At 37.3% G+C, this 18,021-nt stretch overlaps 1 protein-coding gene across 2 annotated transcripts in view; it reads left to right on the forward strand.

The window, feature by feature from the left end:
• prkcbb (protein kinase C, beta b) overlaps positions 1-18,021 on the forward strand; it is a 160,229-nt gene that overhangs the window by 55,800 nt on the left and 86,408 nt on the right. For both annotated transcript variants that reach the window (XM_048195275.1, XM_048195266.1), the window contains exons 4-7: positions 2,889-3,000; positions 7,198-7,326; positions 12,609-12,765; positions 12,906-13,040. In XM_048195275.1, the coding sequence (XP_048051232.1) occupies positions 2,889-3,000; positions 7,198-7,326; positions 12,609-12,765; positions 12,906-13,040 (533 nt within the window). The remainder of the gene's footprint in view (positions 1-2,888; positions 3,001-7,197; positions 7,327-12,608; positions 12,766-12,905; positions 13,041-18,021) is intronic.

Here is an 18,021-nt window from a genome sequence, read left to right on the forward strand (position 1 = left end):
CTAGTTATTTGGTCAACCAAGGTGAAATATGATTTGGAAAACATGTAGTTTCATTCATCCCTGTTTCATTATTCTTAACAGACACTGTTTTCTATGCAAGCGTACATGGTGATGGAAAAAAATATTGGGAGGAAACATTATGCTCCAATGCTTTTGCGTTCTCACAAAAACGTTCATGTTCTCTCGCAAAGTATTGTTCCCCTGAGAATGTTTGTCTTCATTCACAAAAGCATTGAGTATAGTTTTTCCTCCAATCTCATATTATTTCAATCAGAAAGTTTTTTTGTGATGGAAATGCAATCGTTTTTCTTCATTTTTTCTTTCATCACCATGTTCTGTACTTTTCACTTCAAGCACTTAGTAAGTGAAGGAAAATCATTGCTTGTAAATTTTGATGGCAAGAGGAAAATGGATAGCTTGGTCCATAATTCATGAAGGCCCAGGCTTTAAAGCTTATACTTTGGACTTAATGTACTGTATAGATGCCTTCTATCATTTGCTTCCAAGAGCTTCCTTTGATGCTGTTTTATATGTCGGGGATGTTTAATATTGTTTTAATTAAGCACTTAGCCACTTTCCATACAGCTTTGAAAGTGGACTGTTTAAAATGTAATTGGTTTGTGCAGCTCTAGTGGTTTATATATTGCTGTCCAAATTGCCTACTGGGTCATTCAGGTTTTGTGGTTTGCTCAGTGCTGCTTATATTGCCTAATGGGTTGCCAAGGTTTGGTTGCCTGTGCAGTGCCGTCCAAATTGATATTTTCACAACTGGTCTGGTGAAAAAAAGCAAGAAAATAGATCCACTCCAGTAGATGATGCAAAGAATCTGTCCATGCCAATCTGTCCAACTACACCAAAAACTAGCCTATTGTTTTCAAGCAATTGATAAGCTAGCAATCAATATATTCTTAAGCATATATATATATATATATATATATATATATAAAAAAAAATTATATAATGAAATATTAGCAATATATTAGTTAATACTTTCATTCAGCAAGGACACGTTTGATCAAATGTGGCTATAAAGATGTTTATAATGTTATATTTCAAATAAACGCTTTTGAACTTTCGATTCATCAAAGAATCCTAAAAATACCATGATTTCCACAAAAGAAAAAAAAAACATTAAGCAGCACAGCGGTTTTCAACATTGATAATAATAACTGTTTCTTGAGCAGCAAATCATCATATTAAACTGATTTCTGAAGGATCATGTGACACTGAAGACTGAAGTAATGATTTTTACTGTATTTCTGATCAAATAAATGCAATCTTACCGACTATGTATGTTTTAACGGTAATGCACGACGCTCGCAAAAGTATTCGTCCGAATAAATGGCCGTCAATGGAGAAAAAGACTTTTAGCCTGCAGTATCTCTTAACAGAGGCTAACGGTCCTTGCCAAACTTTGACTCTTTTGTAAGTTGTTATTGTGATTTTTTTTTTATTTTAAAGTTATCATGTAGCCTTACTGCCTTTTTCTCTCTCTAGCCTCATCCACCTACTCCCTCTCTTATTTCTTCACACCAAGAGCCTCATCATCACCTCTGCTTCCCTACACAGTGTGCTCTTAGATGCGAGGGCAGCCTCTGTAAATTCACTCTGACCTTTTCTCATTGCATATTCTTCTACTGTAAGAGTATGTAACACAGTCCTGTGGGTTTTGTGTGTGCTGCATGCCTCTCTGTGCGCTCAGGCCACAGGCCGTATGGAAGCTGCTCGCTTTTTGTGCCAGTGTCATCGCTGCCATGAGCTGTATTCAGAGGGAGAATATTAAAACAGCTTCTTATGAATAGGAAGTCATAAAAAGCCCCTGGTTAATTAATAATGGATGCAACACATGGGGGAAGGCAAATAGGAAGGGTTCCAGTGTTCCAGCTGACTGGCATTGCCCTGCTGACCCGGTGCTCCAGTATCATTGGCAGGATGACACCTGAATGTCACTTCTGGTGGCAGTGCTCTGTAGAGAACTTCCAGTGTCTACCCAGAATAATTATGATTGTAAACAAAATATATTATATAATCTATATAATATTCATCAGTGCTGTATTTAATGTTATATTAATAATTGATATAATGTTAAATGTTAATAATATATGGTTTTATTATATATACTTTATTATTTATATTATATGAATATTTTTTTTTTATCTGTATTTTTTTTATTTAGGTTATAATCAAACAACAAATTTTAAAAACAAAAAACAACTTTATTATTTTTTTATTCTTGTAAAATAAAATATATATGCACTACCATTCAAAGGACTTTTATTATTTTAGTTGAAAGAATGTGCTGCATTTTATTTGATCAAAAATACAGTCAAAACAGTAATATTGTGATTTTTGTTTTTTTTTTGTTTTTCAGGATTCTTTGAATAGAAAGTTTAAAATAATTATTTGAAATAGCATTTTTTACAGTAATGTAAAAGTCTTTACACATATTTTTTTTTATTCTATTCTCTCTCTCTCTCTCTCTCTCTCTGTGTGTACATGATATAATGCAGTATTTTTTTCCTCACACATCTGTAATGTGAAGTGTATTGTAATTATGTGCTGTGGATACAGTAGCATTGTTTCAGACATTTAGGTTTTTTTTTTTTTTTTTTTTATTTCTGATTTCTAATGGCTCCTTTAACACAGATAAAATGTTCAAAATTTTCTCATCCACTTCTCCTTGCCTCACCTGTGCTTTTAATTAAATTCCTCTGTAACCTTGAATACACCCAACTAATTTCTCTTCTGCTTGTTTTAAATGTACTTTAAGATTATTTCGCACCATGTATTTGTATTATTGCAATCAACATTAATTCCAAATATGTCTGGTGATGCATATTTATAGCTAATGTGGCTGACTGCTCCCTTTTTTGTGTGTCTCTCTGAAGGACCCGCGCAGTAAGCACAAGTTCAAGGTCCACACTTACTCCAGCCCCACCTTCTGTGACCACTGCGGCTCTCTGCTGTACGGACTCATCCACCAGGGCATGAGATGTGACCGTGGGTATCTCTCACTTTCCTTGACATCCACTCAGACACTTAATCACACATTTTCTGGCAGAATTTTATTAAACTTGGTGTGCATCCTCAGAATGTCCTGTTGTCTATTTGAGTCAAGTTTCGGTAAGTGTGGACATTGTGTTCAACTGATACAGGTCTACTCTTAAAAATGGGAGTTGCCTGACCAGTTAATTAAATTCTAATTTTAATATCTTTGCAACGCTTGGACAAACTTTTGTCATGAGGATGATACGCACCAAGTTTCATGGGAATTGGACAAGCAGCCTAGGAGAAATTTGAAAAAGTAGATTAAAAAAAAAAAATCTTGAAATTTGAAATTTATTAAATGAGTTTTTGGGGGTTTTCATAGTCCAAAGCTGATCCCAGGATGCAAGTTCTTTTTTTGTGGATTGTTGTAGGGTTGACTGCATATGAAAAGGTAGGATTTGGTATAGTGTAGTTGCTGATCTCACATACTCTGCATCTGTTTTTAAAGGGTTAGTTCACCCAAAAATGAAATTCTGTCATTAATTACTCACCCTCATGTCGTTCCACACCGTAAGACCTTCGTTCATTTTCAGAACACAAATCTTTTGTTTCGAATCAGTGGTTCAGAGCGTGTATCAAACTGCCAAAGTCACACCTGCAGTGGTGAACCATTGAAATTTCGAAATTGACGTAACAAAGCCTCATTTACTGAAATCACGTGACTTTCGTGCTCCGTACCACTAATTCGAAACAAAAGATTCGTAAAGCTTCGAAGCTTCATGAAGCAGTGTTTTGAAATCGCCCATCACTAGATATTGTTGAATAAAGTCATTATTTTGTTTTTTTGCCACACAAAAAATATTCTCGTCTCTTCATAACATTAAGGTTGAACCACTGTAGTCACATGAACTGGTTTAAATATGTCATTAGTACCTTTCTGGGCATCTGAAAGCGTTAATTATCTTGCTGTCAATGGAGGCCTCACTGAGCCATCGGATTTTATCAAAAATATCTTAATTTGTGTTCTGAAGATGAACGAAGGTCTTACGGGTGAGGAACGACATGAGAGTGAGTAATAAATGACAGAATTTTCATTTTTGGGTGAACTAACCCTTTAAGAAATGTATTAAACTTTTTCATTCTCAAATCGTCCATTGGTGCATTTTGACACCCCTAACTTAGCGTTAGCTTTCACATTTTGCATCACATTGGTTTGGACTGCCGAAGAAGGATAGCAGCACATTGTTAGATTTTGAAATGTGTGCTAGTACTGTTCTGTTTTTTTTTTTTATGCCATGTGTACTGTAACTGCAACCCTAGTATGATGGTTGAGTGATCCGTGTGCGTTACCTATCCCTGCGAGGCGATTATACTGAGAACATAACCAGGCTGTATGAAGTCCTGCTCACCACAAAGCACCTGAGTGAAAAGAGATTTTCCATCTCACGGTAGCCAGCCTCTTATCCAGTGTCCAATACATAAAACATTCAAAATGCTTTAGTCACTTAGCAGCTGTCTGAGCCTCCGGGGCACAAATATTCACTGCTACATACCTGATTGTTGGCTTACACATATTCGTTGACATAACAGCAAATTTATCTGCAGCTCTTTGCCCTTATTAATGTATGACAGGCAGGTAGGCAGACTAACAAGTGAGCAGAGAGGTGGTGTAAAGATGAGGCGCTCAGCATCTTCAACTGAAACCTGACACAAAGTTGTTATGGTTGCAGACTGGGGAAGCTATAATTACCTTTGTTTAGTTTCCAATGCATGAGTCGTCTTCTCCGGGGCCCTCTACAGTGTTTACACTCCAGCTATGGCTTGCGCTCCGTCACACTTCTGACTGAACTGTGGAGAAGTGCTGCAGTGCATGAGGAATTACAGTGGGGGAGTGTGTGTGTTTCATAAGTGTGTTCTTGTGTGTTTGCTTGTTTCACAGTCATTTTCAGAAGCTGTCTGAATTCTGGAGTGCTTTTTTGCTATTTGATATGGAAAATTATGTTGAGTCCGACTGCTTGTGTTTGGCCTGTGGTCTCCAATACAACAAAAGCATCATAACAGTGATTAGCATCATCGCTACTGCTTTGCTCTTAAGGCCTTACTGACCCAGCTGTAAAGAGGGTTTCTGATGTAGCTGGTTAGGCTTGCTTGTTAAAGTTCACCCAAAAATGAAATTTCTGTCATTAAGTACTCACCCTCATGTCGTCCCAAACCCGTAAGACCTTCGTTTGTCATCGGAACACAAATTACGATATTTTTGATGAAATCCGAGGGTATCTGATCCACACATAGGCAGCAACGACATTTCGCCTTTTGAGGTCCAGAAAGGTACTAAAGACATTGTTAAAACCGTCGACGTAACTACAGTGGTTCAACCTTAATATTATGAAATATTATTACAAAAAAATAACGACTTTATTCAACAAATTCGTCTGTCATACTGCTATGCTATTTTCGTTGCAGAGCTTCAGTGTTTATGTCTGAACGCGGGCTCATTATTGGCTGGCTCCTGTGTCAGCATCACACTCGTGCATCGTGCTGCTCATGTGACCAGATCCGGCCAATACTGAGCCCCGTTCGGACGTAAACACTGAAGCTCTGCAACGAAAATAGCATAGCAGTATGATAGGGGACAGACGAATTTGTTGAAAAAGTCGTTATTTTTGTTTTGTTTTTGCAAACAAAAAGTATTCTCTTCATAACATTAAGGTTGAACCACTGTAGTCACTTGACTATTTTAACAATGTCTTTAACACCTTTTTGGAATGACGTTGCCGCCTATGTGTGGATCAGATACCCTCGGATTTCATCAATAATATCTTAATTTGTGTTCTGAAGACAAATGAAGGTCTTACGGTTTTGGGACGACATGAGGGTGAGTAATTAATGTCAGAAATTTCATTTTTGGGTGAACTAACCCTTTAAGCTAGTAAGGAAGCACATCAGCATCCAAAACACATATGCTGGTGGCTGTTGATGTTTTTAGCAGGGGAGTACAACCTGATGACTAGTTTGTTCCTGGTCAGATATTTAACCTTCAGGAAAGACTGTTCCCTTGTTCCAAATTCTAGTGAGTCACCTCTCTGTCTACTGCATACATACCTGTAGGCAGTATGTGTGTGTATATATATATATTATATATATAATATATTATATATATTATATGTATATATATATATATATATATATATATATATATATATATATATATATATATATATATATATATAATATAATATATACACACATACGTCATATATTTTTTGTGACCATATACATTATGCTCACCAGAAATACAGTAAGAAGACAGTAACATTGAGAAATGTTGTCGCTTTTATGTGTCACTATTAGGGTTACAGCAATATATTGCAATACAAAAATGCAACAATGTGTATTGAGGATAGTGACAATCTGTATTGTGTATTGTTCACCCAAAATTAAAATTACTGTGTGAGGAAAATTTGAGTTTACATAGTTTTAGTGTCAGTACTACATTAAAATACTAATGTTGAATATAATGTATAATAATGCAGTGGGGAAATATTTGTGGGTCCTGATAATGCCAAATTATGTAGTCTTATGTTGCCAGTAAAAAGTGGTCTGCATTATTTTAAATTTATCTAGTCAGTGACAGAGTGCAAGCATATTTGTCTAAAATAATTCTGTGTTTTCAGCTTCAGAATCATGAATATTATGGTATCAACATTGTCCTGTGCATTTTGTTTCCAGCACCAAGGTCAAGCCTATTCATTTCCATTCCAAATACCAAATTTAGCATTTTAATCAACAATACATTTTTTGTTATCCTTTTACCATATGTCTTGGAGTATCGCAATAATATCATATTGTGAGTTCAATATCGTGATATGTATCGAATCGTGACATGATTGTATCTTTACACCCCTAGTCACTATATATATATATGTATGTGTATATATATATATAAAAGTGGGACTAAATTTGCATTCTGGGATTGCCTTTACTTACATTTGATTCAGTCTACATGTTGGTCAGAGATTGGCTAAACTTGGCCATTCATAGTTACTGAAGTGGCTCAACAGGTCTTTGGTAGAAGGAAAGTACCTTCTATTTATGTCTGTCCTTTAAACGGTTATATATATAGATTTAAAATTGTGTGCTTTGTCTGTGTATCTGTTGTTTGGGGTTGTGGTGTAACATCTCTTCCTTTTTCTGTCTCCCGCTATCCAGACTGTATGATGAACATCCATAAGCGCTGTGTGGCCAACGTGCCGAGTCTGTGTGGGACTGACCACACTGAGAGGAGGGGCCGCATCCAAATCACTGCAGAGATCAAGAACAATGTGCTCACCGTCAGCAGTGAGTCACTACTGCCCACTCACACATATCACTGCTGCTCACATGTGCATGAAAGCAAACACTCGCTCACTCACGTCTTCCTAAATCGCTGGTGGATCCTGGACCTCTCGTTACCACACACATGCCTTCATTTGACCCTTGAAGAAGAGCCAAAAATGCACTTTATAAGGCACATCTTGCATGAATGCTTACAGTTGAGGCATGAAGTGTGCCGCTGTGAAGGCTTGTGGGAGATTTTTTCTTAGTGTCTGATTCCTCCTAGTGGTGAATCCAAAGCAGCACCAGATAAAAGGGACCTACATGCACCATTTCATTTTTGAAAATGTCAGGTGCTGATGGTATTAGAAATGCCCAGCTGCATTTCAAGAAATTGTTCACCCAGAAATAAAAATTGATCACAATTGAATTGCAAGTATTTGAGCATTACAACTTCATGTGCCTAAACACAAGCACTGACTGCTTGACCACAGCTCTTGAATGAAATCCATAAAAACAAAAACTACTATTGACATAATTTGAGCACAGATATTGATTATTTAGTATTAAGCTTTCAAATTGTGTTTTGCTTGTCAGTAGGGCTGTTGCGATATCAGATTTTCACTATACGATTATTATGGCCAAAAGAAATTCACAATAATGATATTATCGCGATATGTATAGAAATTTTGAAAAAATGTTACCGTTTTCTCTTTTTTTGGCAAATGAATCACTCAAAATACAAGTGTAGTGAAGCGAAGAGATAGTTTCTAACCAATAAAGGCAGCACACTTTGGTCACATTCTGTATCCATTCACAGTTTGAATGAATGTTTTGTGTTCATGCTGCTAATGCGGGTGCAGTTCAGGTTGTGATCTTTGTCAAACGGGTCAGGTTGGGTACAGAATTAAATGAAGTGGATAACAGGTTGGGTGTTCTGTTAAATATTAATAGAGCAGATTTACTGGCACTGGATTATTCTTATTATATCTTATTTTTGTGTGTAGTATGTCCAAAATGCAGCATGTGACACGACAGTGATGAAGTGAAGTGCATTCGAGCTCATTGGGAAATTCTATAGGATCTGTCAAACATTACATTACACGTGTCCATGGCAACACAAGAAAGCACACTTAGTCTTCCCGTCTCTCCTTGGCATCAACACAAACATGCCTCACAAACACAAGCATGCTGAGGACACAGTTGTTGCATCCAGTGAGGAAAAAAAGATAAAAACATAGTAATGCATTCAGTGTCCAGCAGAGGGCATTATTAGCATTCTCTCAGCAAGAAATTATTTGAGAAAAGAACCCTCAGGCTCTTTTCTTTTCTCATTTTGGAGACTGCATCCTCCGGAGGTTGCATTTGAAGGCTGCATACGTCCCTGAGGCGGTCTCATTTAAGAAAAGTTACCCTTAGATTGCAAATTACAATATTTTACACCTCATGAGGAAAAACAATTTTATTATGGTTACTTCTCTGAAATAAGACATCCTTGATGACGTATGCAGCCTTCAAATGCGACCTCCGGAGGACGCAGCCTCCAAAATGCCAAAATGAGATGCAGCGACTGTAGCGATACTTCACCCAATATGGTTCCAAAACTGTATTCATTATGCAGCTCTCAAAGTAAAAGGTATCACTGATTGAGACACATGAATATCAGTGGTACTTGATGTTATTGACACCCAACAACAAGCGACCTGTTTGATATTAGAGCTGCAGAGATTTGCATGAACATAACTTTCAATTCTGGACTTGAAAGACTTGAAATGTGTACTTTTATGATGTGTTTATAGTGCTTTTTGGAAAAAGTTGTGTAAAGATTACTCAGTATTTTCCTTTGGTATTCCAAAATAGAAAAAAAAAACAGGTTTGGAACGACACAAGAGTAGATGATGACAGAATTGTCATTTCTGGGTGATCTATCCTTTTAACTTGACCCTTTGTAAACCCTTCACATTGTATATGACAATTTAAAATGATAATAGCTTTTCAAGCAGTTTATTAAATTATATCCATGATAAATTTCCACTTACTTGTAATTGCATTGATATAAAGTTATTATATCCATTAGGGAATTTCCATTTGTTTCTAATTTCCTCTTAGTTCCACTTTGTCATCTTTTCAGAGCAGAAGATGAGCTCAATCAACTGAGATTTCTGGAAGACAAACCAAGAGAAAATTGATCAGTTTGCAGTTATAGGGATTGTTGAGCGAAAAATGCGAATTCTGCCATCATTTACTGACCCTCATGTCATTCCAAACCTGTATGCATTTCTTTCTTTTGCAGAACACAAAAGGAGTATTTTGAAAAATGTTTTTGTCCATACAATTGACTCCATTGACTCTCATCTTGTGGACAAACAAAACAAAACAAAACAAAACAAAAAACACCCTGAGACATTATTCAAAATATCTTCTTTTATGTTCCACAAAAGAAAAAATGCCATACAGGTTTGGAACAATATGAGGACAAGTGAATTTTCATTTTCGGCTTAACTATCCTTTTAATGCTTTCTTGGATCTGTGCATCAGCGGGTGTGTGTAAGTGACATTAGCCTCAACACGCTGCTCCATATTCAGCCATGCGTCCCTCTTTTCAAGCTCAATCCTGAGCTATTTCACCCCGCGAGCCTCAGCTCCCATTTTCCCTTAGAATTAACTAACAGCCTTTAGCCCGCTAGCGGCTAATGAGCTGAGCTGCACCATGGAAAGAACCGAGGCACAGACAGCCCTGAGCGCAAAAGACATTTTTAATCCATCACGCTGTCCTTTATAATTTAATGTCACGCGGTGGTGCCGCAGATCTGCTGAGCGTACAGTAAGATGAATGGGGCCACTTCCTGTCGTGCATTTCAAAGGCCTGTCACTTAAATCTAATGAATTGACCAATACCTGGATGGAAACGGGGCGGCCGCTCTGCCTTTAAAAGGTCCTTTCCACCTCATCTTTCTCACACTCACACTCTGTTTGACCACCGGAGCTCTTGCGGGTTGATAAATGTTAGTGAGGCACGCTGGGTGACCGTGTTTAGTGTGTTGTCAGCACTTGTTATGCGGCTAGTTTTTGTGAATGAAGACTTGTGTCACAAAAAAAAATCTTGCCTTTACATCAGCTTAATGGATCCAGTCAGTTCTGGATCTGTTCCGAGCACCAATAAAGCTCATTTTTCGAGTAAATCGACCATTTGCCATTAAAATTGCAGTGCTGTTTTTCACCTAGAGGGAGCAGTGCTGCTTAATTATTTGCAGAAGCATTAATTATATTCCTACAGCTTTTTGCATCTTTGCCTGTTAAAATATCAACTGTGTTATACGCTACTATGTTAATGAGTATTTTTTTTAATCAGCTGGGTAACATTATGAGTTTCCTACATCTCCGAGCCACAAAACTGAGCGTATCTTGTAGGTCAAAGCTTTTGATATCTTCATGCAAATATTCTTCTTACATGGTCAGTGATCCCACTTGCTTAATTGCTCCGTGCGGAGGGCTTTCCGAACGAACATGTTGTGTGTTACATTTATTAGCTTGCAAAATAAACCCTGATCCTTGAGCACGACAGTTCACGCAGAAACTCATCTCTCTTCCTGTATGCGCGCTGCAGTACGCCTCTGTCTTAATGAACAGCTAAGCCTACCTTCACACACCACTCATTATGGAAATTACACTAGCCACAAATCTCAAGGCCACAGCAGCCTCCTGCATTAATTGTTGTACTGGTCAAGTGCTGAGGTCAACCCCAATTACTGGGATAGTCTGTGTGCATTCGTTGCCCCCACATGGCTCTGAGGGCTCATGAGACGCAAGAATAAATGACTGACAGCTATTCACTCACATCTGGGGTCCATAGTTATTGCTTTTGAGGGGTAAAGGGTTCACAAGATTTTATCAGGTGCTTGACATCCTAAACTTTTTTTTTTATTCAGCATCCTTTTGTTTTCTAGTAGAAATATTTAGACATCCTTAAAACATGATTAAATTATTTGAAAATGGAAATGTATTGATATTTATTTTAATATTAATATATTTAACAAAATGTATTTTGTGTTGTTTCATTGTCTTATATATATCCTTTCTAAAACTTAAAGGGTTAGTTCACCCAAAAATGAAAATTCTGTCATTAATTACGCACCCTCATGTCATTCCACACCCGTAAGACCTTTGTTAATCTTCAGAACAAAAATTAAGATATTTTTGATAAAATCTGATGGCTCAGTGAGGCCTGCATTGACAGCAAGATAATTAACACTTTCAGATGCCCAGAAAGCTACTAAAGACATATTTAAATCAGTTCATGTGACTACAGTGGTTCAACCTTAATGTTATGAAGTGACGAGAATACATTTTGTGTGCCAAAAAAACAAAATAACAAATTATTCAACAATATCTAGTGATGGGCGATTTCAAAACACTGCTTCATGAAGTTTCGAAGCTTTACAAATCTCAAATCTTTTGTTTCGAATCAGTGGTTTGGAGCGCCAAAGTCATGTGATTTCAGCAAACGAGGTTTCGTTACATCATAAGAGCTTCGAAACTTCAATGATTCAACATGACTTTGGCAGTTTGATACGTGCTCCGAACCACTGATTCGAAACAAAAGATTTGTAAAGCTTTGAAGCTTCATGAAGCAGTGTTTTGAAATCGCCCATCACTAGATATTGTTGAATAAAGTCGTTTTTTTTTTTTTTTTTTGGTGCACAAAAAGTATTCTCATCGCTTTATAATATTAAGGTTGAACCACTGTAGTCACATGAACTGATTTAAATACGTCTTTAGTAGCTTTCTGGTCATTGAAAAAGGAAATTAACTTGCTGGAAATGGAGGCCTCACTGAGCCATCGGATTTTATCAAAAATATCTTAATTTGTGTTCTGAAGATGAACGAAGGTCTTATGGTCAGCAGATCCTTGTTCATGAACAAGATGCATCATTAAAATCAGTCTGTTCACAAACACGATGCTTTGTTCTCACTCAAAATGGTCACTTTTTCCAGAGAATGCTCCAGTTGTTCAGTAGGTCCAACAAATGAAATGCTCCTTCAACCTGCACTTGAACAGTATTGGAAGGCAGGAAAATTATGCATTTTTGCATTAATGCATTTTTATGTCAGTTCTGCTGGACTCCAAAAACATTAACAGTGCTTAAGATGTGAAAATTATTGATTAAAGCTCCAACTGACACAAACTGTAATACCTCTTGATTCAACCTCTGCATTGATTGCACACTAACAAATGTTAAACCACTGAAATCTTGATCTTTAGGTCCTTATGTGTCTGTGATATATCCTATATTTCTATTTTACAGTTAAAGAAGCGAAAAACCTGGTGCCCATGGACCCAAATGGCCTATCTGACCCCTATGTTAAACTAAAACTCATCCCTGACCCCAAGAGTGAGAGCAAACAGAAGACCAAGACCATCAAGTGCTGCCTGAATCCCACGTGGAACGAGACCTTCACATTGTAAGGAAGCTTAGTGGCACAGCCAAAATATCAGTCATTTGTTTGTCTGGGAAATGCAAAATCAAATGTTCAGCTTGATTTCTTTGTCTCCATCTCTTGCCGTCTCTGTCCTCCTCCCTCCTTCGCTCTGTGTCTTACAGTAATCTGAAGGAGTCTGACAAGGACCGCAGGCTGTCTGTGGAGATCTGGGACTGGGACTTGACCAGCCGGAACGACTTTATGGGCTCTCTGTCTTTCGGCATCTCGGAGCTTCAGAAGCAAGGAGTGAACGGATGGTGAGAAAGCCTGCTGACACACACATGCACATCAGTGGAAATGAGGAAGTCCCTGAGGTTCAACCAGATTGTGTACACACTAATATTAAAAAGTTTGTGTCAGCTAAACCTCATTGCATATCACAGGAATTCGCAGACGTGCAGCAGTCCATACACATCTAACTGGTTCAGTCGTCTCTTGTCTCCTCTGTATTTGAAGACTCTTGCTCTTTCAGAAGTCCTCACCCTGTCTTTCCTCCCCTCTAGTAGAGCTCTTCATCTAAGAGCTCTCCACTCCTGTTTTCCACTCACACACACACTCCCATTCCTGCTCGAACACCTCTAAATGCCTATCTTGTCAGCTAGGGTCTGTGTATTTTTAAATCTGCACGAGCCCCCCGTGAATGCTTAAATGTGCAGGTAATGTGACAGAATTGAGTTAAATGAGAAAGGTCAGATCCACATTAAATCTTTGCTCTCTTCTTCATGTTCTCTGTCTGTCAGCTATTAGATTTTTTTTTTCTTGTAGCCTATATTGTCTAGTCAGTACAAGTATCTAGAGACTGAAGTGTCTAGAAGTTCTTTCTCACCTAACAGATAATGTTCCACAATCATGGGATAGCATTATGTTAAGGTTGTGTAAACCCTATTTTAACAATCTAAGCGCATGGTCTGGAACTCATGGCGCTGGTGCATTTAGGGCGTGTCCGAATCCACTTTTGCTAGTTTAACGACAGGAAAAATGGTCTGTGCGCCAGGCGCGTGGTCCAAAAGGATTGTACCTAGTCTCTTAATGAGTAATGGGTGTGTTTTGGGCATAACATGCAATAAACCAATCAGTCTCATCTCCCATTCCCTTTAAAAGCTAGTAGTGCTTGTACCATGGCGGGTTCATGGCGGAATTTGCAAGACTGAACGCTTCTCCAGAGAGGGGAATCCTTTTATTTTTAATATTTGGCATGTTTGTGTGCTCCTGCTCATCCCTGTGTGTGTAATAAGAAGAGTGTACGTGCGTTGTGCACCCGCCTATAAGCGCATATTACTAATGCACCCTTTAAATAACAAAAAAATACTGCGCCATTGACTTTAGACCAGGTTTTTGTTGGTCAATGGCGCAGGGGTTTTCAGTTGTCTCAAAACAGCAACACGCCAACAATGCACCTGAACACACCTCGTTTTCAGACCAGCACGCTCATGGGCGAACAGATGGGTGCGAGTACATTTGCTATTTAAACAACGTGGTGCTGGACGCGAAAATGATAACTGCATCCGGCTGAAACTAGCAAAAAAACACATGCGCTACGTTGTGTTGCGCCTATGAAAACGTTAAAAAATATATTAATGTCTGCGGTAGGGCTTTTTAAACGTTTAAATGCCAGGGACACTCGATTATGATTCCTTTACAAGGGACTTTTTTTCTATAATATATTCATCCCCCCCCACACACACACACATTTTCAGCTGAATTAAATGTTATTTTCATTTGTATAGCACTTTTCACAATTAAATATTGTTCCAAAGCTGCTTAAATAAACATAGAGCCATGCCACCAGTTTGCAAGCTAAAGGAGACAGTGGTGATTAAAAACTCCCTAAAGATGAACACGTACAGGTATATAAACTAGTTATAAGCATGCATACATGGCAAGGAAGAAAAGGTGAATAAAAGTATATGAAGGATTTCTTGCTGTTGAGACATGAGATAATGAGTTTATATCTATTCAACAGGACAACCCACTATTGAAAAAGTAATAATAAAGTTACGCTTCATTGCGGTTACAGATGAAGCTGAGAGAATGCTTTCAAGGATGTTACACTAACCTTAAAATAACATTCTGCTTGCAGTAAGACAATGGGAAAGTTTAACCTTCCCAACACTTTTAAGGGCCAATTATGCTTTTTTACATTTTCAGCTTTATTTAGTGTGTAATGTTGTTGTTTGAGCATGAAAAAGGTCTGTTAGCACAAAGTCACTCCAAATGGAGTTATTCTCTATATCAGTAAGAACTGTTTCTGAACTCCCTCAATGTGATGAGTTTTCTTCTGGGAACGTACATGTCAAAATACACCTCATTTAAATAATTCCCGCCCAAGGCATACACAAAATATAGAGGCCGAGGCCTGATTGAGTTGAGTTAGTGTTGAAAACTTGAGGTTATGGTAAAGGGTGAGACATTTTCTAAACATGCTCGGAGCAGTTGACCAGTCACAACACACTGATCCAGCCGACCAATCAGAGCGCACTGCGCTTTTCAGAAGGAGGGGCTTCATAAAAACAGAAAATAAACAGGGATGCATTTCCTAAAGCGAACTATGGTCGCAAGTTCCGTCATTACCAATTGATTTCAATGGGATTTACAACCATATTTGGCTAATGATGCTTTTGGGAAATGCACCCCAGAGTGTTGCTGACAGACTGGAAGGAGAGGTGCTGGAACAAAGTGAAATATGTGAAAAATAATGGGGTTTTTTTTAACATTCAAGGATGAAATCGTATCCTAGTAGACCCCAAAAACAAAATCAAAACGGCATGTAAAATGGCATAATAAGCCCCCTTTAATGGAATTTTTGAAAGACTTTTTTATAACATAAATGTATTGACCTGTAGGGTTTGGGTCACAATGGCAAGTCATCAATTAGTGAGGTTGACAAGTTTTATGTTTTTGTTTTCCTTTTTTAGCATCTCCTCTCTCTGTGGGTGTGTCTCAATCAGCTCCCTAGTTTCCTAGGTTGTGAATCAGTATATTGTGTACATGAATTCAGGCACTGATAAGGACAGTAAGGACGCTGGCTCACTACACATTGGGACACTGATGACTCTATTTCCGGGGTTGTGACAACGTCCTCATTGTACAACATCACTACTGGTATTTATGAACAACAGCATAACTGATATCTTTCCAACATTATTTTTTTATGTTATTTAAAGTACATTATGATAAATACATGGTACATATATGTGCAACATTTCAGCCATAAATAATAAATGTTAGCAAGATTATGTTCATTAAGCTGCCTAGCAATGTATGCTAATGCTGAAATGTAATTAAATAATGGTTTATATTTTAAAAAACATCTATCACGTGCCATTATGTGTAGTGAGTTGGTTTGGTTCACATGGTTTATGTTTCACGCTTCAGAACTTTCGATAAGGAGCGAACGTTTCGGTGCACTGGTAGGATTTTGCAATTGATGGCCCACTCCCTGATCAGTGCCCTGTCTGCTGAACTAGGGAGCTGATTGAGAAGCACCCTGTGTTTTGTTCCAGATGTGAATTTTACTGGATGGTTTGATGATGAGATGCATGTATGTGTTTTGCAAGGGCGTTTCAGAGGTTTTGTAGCTGTAATGAGCATATGTGACTTCAGTGGCTGCTTCCTGCCACCTGACAGCAAAGCTCAGAGTGTCAGATTAGAGATGAGACGTTTCTGCTCCCCAGTGGACCTTCAGTCAGGACAGATCCACATGATCACAATGTCATTGTCAGAGCTGTCACTGTCTCAATGTCACACTCATTCATATTTGCTACTGGACAGAGTATGACAACAGGGATAAAGAGCAACTTTAGTGAAGATAACATGAGATTTTTTATTATTATTATTTGTAGAGGATATAAAACTAATGAATGGTTTTGATTGTCCAATATCTTGCAACAATACAGTGTCAGATAAAACAGTACTTTTTACTAAAATTTTGCACAATAAATTGAAATATAGTAACATTTTATTCACAATAAACTATTATATTACATTCACATATTATATTATATTATATTATATTATATTATATTATATTATATATGCAAACTTTTATGCTGATAAATTGCCAATCAGTGGACTATTGATAATATTAATTGTTTAAATAATTTGATATATTGTATCTTGACATAAATTGTTGACATTTTAGCTGTTTTCACACTTGATCTCCAGATTAATTAATATTAAAAGATTAAGTATAACTTGGAAACAGTAAAACTTGTTCTCAGTGACAAAGACTTATAAAACATTCAAAATTCATTGTGAGCTAATTAATATTCATGACCTGCATTCTGATATCACTACCTGATTATGGCCATGTTTAGCCATGACTCATAAAAGTCTCCGACCAAGATGTAAACTGCATCAAATGTATCCTTTGCAAAAGCAATCCCAGAATGCACATTTGTGTCACTTTTGTATGTTGTATGTATGCTTATACTTTTATTAAGTAGGGTAGTGATTAATTAAATTGATCAAATGTGATAGAAAATTTGTTACATAAAATTTTATTGGAACTTTCTAGTCATTAAAAAACCCTGAAAAAAAGTATCATAGTTTACAAAAAAAACATGTTTTTAACATTGAAAATGATAAGAAATGTTTCTTGAGCATTAAATCATCATATTAGAATGATTTCTGAGGGATCATGTGACACTGAAGTAATGATGCTGAAAATTCAGCTTTGATCACAGGAATAAATTACACTTTACTATATATTCACATAGAAAACAGCTGATTTAAATTGTAATAATATTTCACAATATTACTGTTTTTACTGTATTTTTGATCAAATAAATGCAGCCTTGGTGAGCAGAAGAGATCAAAAACATTGAAAAATTGTAGTGTAACATAACAAATATATAACATTAATAATAAATAATATAATAATATTAATAAAGTAATTTAATGAATTAATGCATCATATTACCTGACACCATTAGAAAAATCATCGAGGTCATTTCATGCTAACTGCCATTCTCATGCTCTTTCCCGTTTCTATGAATGCACACACACACACACACACACACTAAAGCCTCTGGAGGTCTAGCTGTGGAAGGAAGAAGTGTAGTGGGAGAGCACTGCAGCCATGACTCATCTCCAGTCATAAACACAACACACACACCCGTGCCGACCAAAGGCAAGATGAACACAGGGCCTCCTATCACATCAGTAGCAATAAAGGAGGTGGAAACCCAGCAATGGTCACCTCACACCGTTAAACAGGAAGCTGATTTTCTGCTATCT

Source organism: Megalobrama amblycephala, linkage group LG1, assembly GCF_018812025.1.
Source record: "Megalobrama amblycephala isolate DHTTF-2021 linkage group LG1, ASM1881202v1, whole genome shotgun sequence".
Taxonomy (NCBI): Eukaryota; Metazoa; Chordata; class Actinopteri; order Cypriniformes; family Xenocyprididae; genus Megalobrama; species Megalobrama amblycephala.